The following is a 10,000-nucleotide window of genomic DNA, read 5'->3' as shown; positions in this document are numbered from 1 at the left end:
TCAGTCACTCCCCTCGCGCCAGATGTGGCTCCCTATCAGGATGCAGGCCTGCAGTGCAAATCTACATCAGACACCTAGCAGCTGCCAGAACCTGCTCCACATGCTTTGTACAGACAATAAGGCCTTTCAGAGCAGCCGTGGGTGCCGTGACTGAGGTGCGCACTGGCATGATCCTGTGAGAAGCAGAGTCGCTCGTTATACAACATGTTTTTAAGCTGCTTTCATTCCACCTCTCCAACATCTGGTTACAAAACACACCAGGCTTTTTCACTGAGGATTTGTTGATGACTTTAGTGAAGTCTGTGATATGTTTCTTATTAGCCCAGGCAAATGATTTCCAGTCTTTAAGCAGTGGAAATTAAATTAGAGGTTTAATTCTGAATATGCATGAATATCAGTAGGGCTAAAATTTAATTCTCTAGGTCAGAATGGGTAACCTTTAATGACAGATTTCATTGAATCGCTAAGGTATTTAGGATGGTAACCCACACTTGGCTCACATCTTTATACAATCCCATTAAGTTTAATAGGATAGCACGTTATATTAGATTATGTAAGAAATATATGTGATACACCTTTCCTCAGCCTTGTATCAGGTCTTGCCTTTTCCTAAATGTCTTTTAAAACCATTATAAAAAACAGGAAACAGTAAGATGGCAGCTTCATGTAAATATCTAGCATTTCCCCATTCGTGACTAGCACTTTGCTTGGGAACCTATTCAGCTTTTCGTGTATGCTATGTAAGACTTTGAATTATACATAACTGGAGTGTTATGTAGGGACAGGGTATGTCCATTAGCTGTTACTGGGCTGTGATTGGCAGTTTGATTGACATATTTCGGGTGACTTATCTCTGGCATGTCTGAAGGCCTGCTTGCTCTATTTTCCCCCCATCAATAATAGAAGCCTAGACGTGGATTAGATCTGCCCTCTGAGTTTTCCCCATCTCCGGTCTACTCTGGTTTCTCGCTTTCTGTTTGGTCTGTGCACCATTTACAGCTGTTGATTTTTGCAGCGCTTCTTGTAGACGGATGACTGGAGAGGGTGATTATTGATTCTGCAGGGCAAAGGTCATGTGAACATTAAAGTTACAACGGCTTGGACTTGCATGTTGACCCCACACTATACATATAAAACATTGTGTTTGTGAATCTAGAGAAGCAGTCGTCGGATTTCTCAGAGTGGAAGTGAATGGACCCTTATCACAGAGCTTATTGATATATTTCCAGGTTGGTTTAGGAAGGTGATAGAGTTTACAATCTCATGTAGAATTAAATGAACAGGTCAATGAAAAACTAAGTCAGTATAGATGTGTGTTACCGTATTGCTTTTAACTTATCTGCATGTGTGTTGGGAAAAGATTTCACTGGTATTTGAAGCTATCAGCATATACACATGCACACAGAGCAGCACCAAGAGTCTGGACCTGACTACTAATATTCACAATTATCATACCAGCACAAACTGGTATAGTTTGCGTTTTTTATGCCGAGTGTGGCTATCACTACGATATGTAATGTGGGAAGTATTACCAGGAATAATCCTGACCCATTGCCACTGCCTCATGCTATACTGTTACATGTTCATATACAAGGGGGGACCCAAAAATTCTCAAAATTGTTAAAAAAAAAAAAAAAAAAAAAAAAAACTAGCGTTATGAAACTTCCAGCATTTCTCCTTTAATCCCCTTCAAAGTACTCTCCTTGTGATGTGATACACTTGTCTCAGTGTTTCTCCCATTCCTGGAAACATTTCCTGTACTTATCTTTTGTCATCGCGTCTAGAGCCTCCTGCTTATTTTTCTTTCTGGATTTCTTCCACAGTGGTGAATCTTTTCCCCTTCAGTCTCATTTTTAATTTCGAGAACAAAGAAGTCGTAAGGAGCGAGATCGGCAGCAGTTTTATCGAGCAAAATACAAAATGTCACACAAATACTTTGCTCTTTTACATCTGCCATGGGAATTGAAGAACAAAAATTGTCAAATTCACGTGCATGACCTTAGAAAAAATGAAACAAATGCCACACGCACAAACAAGGTTTGACGCCACCCGGGAGACTGACTTACCAGCCTGTAAACATATACTACCTGGTGGCAAAACCTGTAACTACGTCGAGTACGCACGCTACAATCGAATTCTGGGAATTTCTGGGTACAACTCGTATCAGTATGCATATATGTTTATTAATCATATGGTACACACAATACAGACTTTTTACAATACAGTACTTTTTTTTTTGCACATATACCGTATATTGGACCTGTATATTTGTACAAATCCATTTTGCACATTCCTTTGCACATATATCTTTGTATAGTTTTTTCCTAATTATAGATATTTTCACTTGCTGTTTATACAGAGAGGTACACTATAATAGCACTCGCTATGCTGTGGCATTTTCCCCTCAGTAAGCTCGCTGCACAGTTTGCCCTGCTTTTGCTTACTTCTGGGTTCTTAACTTGTAAACGTGATGAGGATTCATTCTTCATTTCTCAATTGTGTATGTGGAGTGTCTGCTTTAGTTCATTTTGTATTACACCACACCTGTCACACCTTGTATAATGCACACCTAGTCTTTTTTGCTTTTGTTACCATCATGACTGAATACAACCTTTGTTTCCTACTCTCCCGAAATAGAAACTCACTGAGAAGTCAGACAATTGAGTTGCCAGGGTGCAGGTAAAGGAGGATAGAATTATGCTACATTTTTACAGATTCTTTCGTTGGCTGTCAAAACGTCCAGGTGACTGGCATGTTCGAGCGAGGCTCAGTGGAAAACTAATAAAGCCTTTCTGACACAGGATGTCTGCCTCCTGACAGTCAAATTAATGCATTATGACTAGTTTATAAATTTCCTCCCTTCAAACATTAGTATCAGCCAGCGCATTGAAGGCCTCATAACCCAGAGAAGAAATTTTGTCCAGTGGTGCTTCTGAAATAATCTACACAGTTGTTTTTTTGTTTTCAATTTGCAATACTCAGACTGATGTGTTGACTTCAGTGGCTTCTGTATGCTGACAGTATTGCTTTAACTGGCAAAAGGTTAGTCGCATCTGCTATGGAAAAGAAGTGATGCCTAGAAGGGAAAATTGGGAGAGTGTGGTAAATAATAACCCCCCTGGAATAGATGCATTTTCATCTCTCTTCTCTCTCTCTCCGTAGATCCCATTAAGACAGCTCAGGGCTCCCTGTCCCTCAAGGCCTACAGGCTGACCCCTAAACTAATGGAGATTTGCAAAGAGAAAGACTTCTCCACAGAAGGGTATGATACATGCATCTACACTCATACAGACACAACAAACACAGCTGTCTTCAATCATACATTTATATACAACACACACACATACACAAAGCTCATCAATTCCAAATCCCCTGCTATTTTCTCTCATTTGCTTATATTGTGCCTCTTATTCTGATTTAAATCACGTTGGGCTTTCAGGCTTTTTTTTTTTTTTTTTTTTTCTTTTCTTTCTTCTCCCCTACTGATTAGCTAGGACAGTCACCAACACAGTTGTTTCATCAGGAGTGTTTCAGCTTTAACCTTGAGCGCTCTTGATAATGGACAGATTAGCGCTGGCATGAAAACGTCACAGCATGTGCGCAGATGACCTCCTCATGTAGCCGCTAGACCACCACATTGAGAGAATGATCTGAGTCAGTGATCAGAGGAGAAAGAGAAAGCAACAAAGAGTCTCGTCAAGACTACTAACACTAGCAGATTATCCATAATTATTACACATACACTCACTGAGCACTTTATTAGGAACACTATACTAATACTGGGTAGGGCCTAACTTTACTCTCAAAACAGCCTCAATTCTTCATGGCATAGGATTCCACAAGATGTTGGAAACATTCCTTTGAGGTTCTGGTCCATGTTGATATGATTGCATCATGCAATTCTTGCAGATTTTTCCGGTGCACTTTCATGCTGTGAATCTCCTGTTCTACCACATCCCAGAGGTGTTCTACTGGATTCAGATCCCGTCACTGGGGAGGCCACTGAAGAACACTGAACTCATGTTCATGAAACCAGTTTGAGATGACTTTTGCTTTGACATGATGCATTATCATGCTGGAAGTAGCCATTAGAAGATGGGAAAATTGTAGCCATGAAGGGATGCACATGGTCAGCAGCAATACTCAAACAGGCTGAGGCATTCAAGTAATGATTGATTGGTATTAACGAGCCCAAAGTGTGCCAAGAAAACATTCCCCACATCATTACACCACCTCCACCAGCCTGGACTGTTGATACAAGGCAAGTTGGGTCCATGGATTCAGACTGTTGGTGCTAAATTCTGACCCTACCATCTGTGTGCAGAAATCGAGATTCATCAGACCAGGCTACATTTTCCAGTCTTTAACTGTCCAGTTTTGGTGAGCCTGTGTCCACTTCAGCCTCAGCTTTCTGTTCTTGGCTGACAGAAGTGGAAGCTGATGTGGTCTTCTGCTGTTGTAGCCGATTCGCCTCAAGATTCAATGTGTTGTGCATTCTGAGGTACTTTTCTGCTCACCACAATTGTACAGAGTGGTTATCTGAGTTACTGTAGTCTGCTGAAACCAGTGTATATTCTCCATTGACCTCTCATCAACAAGACCTTTCAAATGCCGCTTACTGGATATTTTTTCTTTATTACACCATTCTGAGTAAACTCTAGAGACCGTTGTGCATGAAAATCCCAGGAGATCAGCAGTTATAGAAATAATCAAACCAGCCCATCTGGAACCAACAATCATTCCACAGTCAAAATCACTGAGATCACATTTTTTCACCATCCTGATGGTTGATGTGAACATTACCTGAAGTTGCTGGCCCGTATTTGCATGATTTTATGCGCTGCACTGCTACCACACGACTAGCTGATTAGATAATTGCATTCTTGAGTAGGTGTACAGGTGTTCCTAATAAAGTGCTCAGTGAGTATATAAGGCCATGCTATCTGTTCTTGTTAGTATTGTGAAACAAAAGAAATCCACTGTTAAATCCGAATTCAAATCTCTGTGACTGCCTCGAACAAGGCTGCATGTTGCAACAATGACTCAATCAATTTTTAGCGGCTTTTAAAACCCTTGAAATGTTTTTTTTTTTTTTTTTTTCTTCACCTGCCACCTACCAATACATCAGTTATAAAAAATGATTTACTGCACAAGTAATAAGCCCTCTGGAAGTCTGCTTAGCTAGAACGGATAGAAGATGGTCCCCCAATGACCCTGAGCAAAAGGTGTGAACCATTAAGCAGTGTGTTACAAAGACAAGTGTTACAGTGGTGTAGCAGCTTGTCAATGAGAAATGGTGTGTGTCCCCACAGCTTGAAGAAGGCCAATATGGGCTATGAGAGCATGTTTGAGGAAGTTCCTATTGTCATCAAGAACTCACACCTCATCAACGTGCTGCTGTGGGAGCTGGAGGACAAGTCGACTGCAGTGGAAAAGCATGAGCTGCTCAGCCTCTCCAGCAGGTTAGACACAGACACACACAACACTAGATTTCACTGTTACTTATCTATCTATCTATCTATCTATCTATCTATCTATTTATCTATCTATCTATCTATCTATCTATGTGTATGTGTATGTGTATGTGTGTGTGTGTGTGTGTGTATGTGTGTATAGATATATATAGATACACACACATCTTTGTCTATATATAAACTTGAGAGTTTTTGGCTTTATGAACAAGCATAAAGGCCAGTGGAAGGAATGCAGCATTACAGTGATATGGTGAACTTTATCACTGAAGACTGAAGTCAAGTCAGGCAGATGCATTCTGGGTCAGTTGCTATGAATTAATGGCAGATGGAGAACTCCAGCAAGAAGCTAAAGATGACGAGAGGCCAACCAAGCACCTGATTTGTTAGGGAAAGTGCAAGATGTACAGAAGAAGTCTGAGAAGGCTTTACGACATAGGACAAAAAAACAAGCTGGCATTGGGCTTGTTGTGTCAGTTGGAAGCAAGGGTCATAACATAAATCAAAGAAACCAAGCACCAGATTTGTTGTTTTGATGCAAAATTTATTGGAAAAAAGAAAAGAAAAGAAACTTGCTGCTGGAGAATTAACCTTGGGGTGAATAACGGTAAAACAATAAATAAAAGATATCTGAGATTTTTAGATACCTTCCCTATTCCAAAGAAAAACAAATGAAAAATACATCATCTCTTTCTTGTTATCTAAACCTTATCTAAACATGAGAAAAAGCATGATTCCCAGAAAAAAAGGCACTCGTACATACAGTTTCCAGACAGCTCCTGTATAAAGGGCATAGTTATCCGATATTTACCTAGTGCAACTACACTATATGACCAAAATTTTGTGGATACCTGACCATTGAACATCCAATGTCAAAACCGTGGGGATTAATAAGGAGTTGGTCCCCTCTTTTCTGCTATGACAAGCTCTATTCTTCTGAGAAGGCTTTCCACTAGATTTTGAAGCGTGGTTGTGGGGATTTGCCCATTCAGTCACAAGAGCACAAGAGGGTGGGCACTGATATGTTTGGCAAGAAGGCCTGGCAAACTTGGTGTTCCAGTTCATCCCAAAGGTGTTCAGTGGGGTTGAGGTCAAGGTTTTGTGCGGGATACTCGAGTTCTTCTGCACCATCCTTGGCAAACCATGACTTCATGAACCTCCTTTTGTGCACAGGGGCATCGTCATGCTGGAACAGGTTTGGGCCTCTTAGTTCCAGTGGAGGGAAATCTTAATACTACAGCATACAAAGACATTCTAGACAATTGTGTGTTTCCAACTTTGTGGCAACAGTTTGGGGAAGAGCCACATGGCAATATAGAGTGTGAAGTCTGTTATCTATAGCAATATTTACAAAGTAGCTGATAAAAAGTTTACATCTGTCAAGCATAGGTGAGCTTAGAGCTACCGTAACCATGTAGAGAGGGAGAGAGACACACAGAAAGCCAGGGTCCAGGGATGTAACATTATACAATGCTATACCAATGAGTGACTAGTCAGTTCTCAGAGGAGACAGCAGGATCAAGTTGTGGTCATACATTCCCACATACAGCAGCTCAGTCATGGGATTCATGGGATTCTGGGATCAGTTCTGGGATTCATCTCATCCGAGCAGGCAACTATTGCTTAGTTTGGGGTAGCAACCTGTGTCTGATTTGTGTCTAATCAGCGTAAGGAAAAGCAATGTAAATATATAACATCAAGAGAATGGTTATAGGAAAGAGAGCAGATGCTGTAGTACCGAGCCTTGAGGGACACCAGCATGAAACAGATATGGATCCTCTACACCTGATACAAGTGCAGTTCCAGGCAAGAAGGAAAGCACTGCCATGTTGAGTCAGTAAAGTGAAAACTGGTAATGATGGACAGGAGAACACTGTGGTTAAGCCTTTGGAGAGATTCAGAAGGATGTTTATAGTTATGTTAGTATCTCTCTCTTACAGTTTCCTACAAAACAGAATTTCAAGTTTATTTAATGATGTCTTATTGAAAACCTGGTACAACATGGCAGAAATATCCGCCACTGTGTTGGAGTCAGCAGGTATCCAAGCTCACGTTGACACATTTTGGTTAATTTATTTATTCTTTATTAAGATGTCTAATAACTTAAAGCAGTCAACATGTTTACTTTTCATATTTAAGGAATGAACAGTTCAGAACTTTCATTCTCGTGCAGTTTGCTGTGAGCTGTCAGGTTAAGAGTCAGTAGGATCAGGAAAACAACTACTGTGAGACGTGAAACAGAAAATATTGATGCAGGGAAGCATATAAAAAGATATCTGAACATTTATGGAGACAATTACCCACAGTGAAAACTTCAGACAGAGAAGAAACAGACACAAGTTACTCCTGAAGAGTGGGAGAGAAAAAAAACTGGCAGAGATATTCACAAAAAAATCCCAAACAAACATCAAGAGGTCAGAAAAAAAATCTTTCAAGTGGAATAAAAATTCATGTTTATATCACATTCTGAAATATCGTTCTAATAAGGAGAAAAAACTGGGAAGGTTGTTGATATCAGCTATTTTTATAAGTTGATGTCAGCTAACTTTAGCTAATGTTAGCAATACTTGCTGCCAGGATAAACCTCCCAGTTGTCCCATAACGTAACTAGCTAACGTAGCTGTGAGGCAGAATGGCAGGTGACTTGGTCTGCTGCACTGCTTCTTGTGGAAGATGTACTCTATTTAGTGAAGTGTATTATTAGGGCAGTTGATTATCATTATAAATGAATTCTTCTTCAGGAAGCACAGATTCAATAACACTGATGCTGGCAGTCACCTATTCCGATTCCCTCGATATCATGCTTAGATACAACAACCTGTTTTGTAGTATCACGTGACAAGGAAAAGAAGTGAAAGAGGACAAAAACTGTCACAGATGAAAGGGTTTAAATTTTGAGTATAGCAAGTACACTATGAGAACACAAAGAGGTAACAGTTTTACTATTCAGTTTCCATTTCTGTCTGATTTAAAAAACAACAACAACAACAAAAAAGCCAAATCAGCTGAAACAGAAGAGTTATTGGTTTAATAATGAAGGACTCTGTTTTTATAGATAAGTCTACTCCTCAATTTTCTCATTCAGCTTCTGCGTTGAATGGAAGCATCCCAACAGACCTGCAGATAAATCAATAAATCAGATACTGCATATTGTTCACTGGTATCATCAAGTGTTTTTTTTTTTTTTAATTTAGTAATGCACTCGTGGGAGGTTTTCAGTTTCCAATTAGCATTTTAATTTTATTAATTATGTTCTGTGCAGCCATGGCTGAGGAGATGATTTTTTTGTGGGGAAAGAAATCATTACTTTTATTGCTTCTTTTTCCTTTGTTGAAGGTCCAAGTGGGTTTGAAGGTCTCTCTCCCAGTAGACTAGAAAGGGAATTTTATCTTTTTAATTTGTCTCTCTTAATTCAGACCTGTCAAATGTTTTGTCTTGGATGAAAGGCAGAGCTCTGGCAGCTCTGTTTAGCACTTGAAAGAATACTTTGCCAATTACTTGCCCTTCTCTAAGGAAATGTGTGAGGGGACACACAGCTAAACACACACATGCATGCATATACACAGCCTCAACCATGATGGTCTTTTTAGTGTAATTGCCAGATGATTTGGGACAAATTCATTAAAATTCTGATAATTAATCGTGGTAAGTTAGAATGTTGTGTTATAGGATACCTGCTCTTTCAGAGTACTACCTAGATGCAGAAATGATAATCATGTCAGGTGTTGCGGGGATTTTTCTGTAAATTTTGAACGTTATTTGATGCATTTTGTGATAAATTTAGTGAGCAACCTTAAAGATAGCAAACATTCCTCCATAGCACAGTGTAATTTAGATTTCACACCAATATGTAGAAATTTCTTGTATAATTTCAAGCTCAGAATTGCTTCAAATGATTGTATGTATCAGGACGTAAGGGCGCTCACCCTTTTGTTTCCATCTCCCTCTCTGTCTCTGTCTTTCTATCTTTAGCCGTGCTCCCTCTTTCCCTCTCTAATGACTGGAATACTAAAAAAGCATGCAGGCATGGCAGATTTATCAGTGGCTTTGCTCTGGTGTTCTTTTCCCTCCATCTCTCCCTTCTCTCCACATCTGTTTAAGTTATCTCTTTGCAGTCTGCTGTTACCGTAGAAACCAAAGCAAACACTGGACCACTGCAGCCCAGCTAGTACAATACCTCCCTGTCTTTCTCTCGTTCTTCTCCCTCCCCCTCCCCCCTTGCCGTCCTCTCTAACCCTCCTCCCTCCTTCCCAGAGGGTTCACATCAAATCAGCTCTCTTCATCTGAGAGGCTAAATTGAATTCCTTTTTTTTCCCCTGCATGGAGTGAAAAAAGAATTATGAGTTTTACAGTGTGTGGATGGAGGAGGGGGAGTGGATCGGGTGGTGCTGGGAGAATCTGTAAGTCTTGGCTTGGCTGAAAAAAAAAAAGAATGTAGTGCTCAGTATAGCCTCAATTTTAAATGAGCCTGCCTGTCTGGAGGGGCCTGCCACTCTCCTCCTGTAGCCCATCCTCCTTTCCCCTTTTTT

The 10,000-nt window shown here is 40.2% G+C and overlaps 1 protein-coding gene across 1 annotated transcript in view; it reads left to right on the top strand.

Annotated features, from left to right (window-relative positions):
• Positions 1-10,000, top strand: part of eif3hb (eukaryotic translation initiation factor 3, subunit H, b) — a 77,441-nt gene that overhangs the window by 54,473 nt on the left and 12,968 nt on the right. Inside the window, exons 4-5 of the mRNA XM_026929925.3 lie at positions 3,163-3,262; positions 5,313-5,462. Of these exons, the coding sequence (XP_026785726.1) occupies positions 3,163-3,262; positions 5,313-5,462 (250 nt within the window). The remainder of the gene's footprint in view (positions 1-3,162; positions 3,263-5,312; positions 5,463-10,000) is intronic.

This window comes from Pangasianodon hypophthalmus, chromosome 23, assembly GCF_027358585.1.
Source record: "Pangasianodon hypophthalmus isolate fPanHyp1 chromosome 23, fPanHyp1.pri, whole genome shotgun sequence".
Classification (NCBI taxonomy): Eukaryota; Metazoa; Chordata; class Actinopteri; order Siluriformes; family Pangasiidae; genus Pangasianodon; species Pangasianodon hypophthalmus.
The sequence above is the reverse complement of the archived record's forward strand: the minus strand, read 5'-3'. Positions and strand labels throughout refer to the sequence as shown.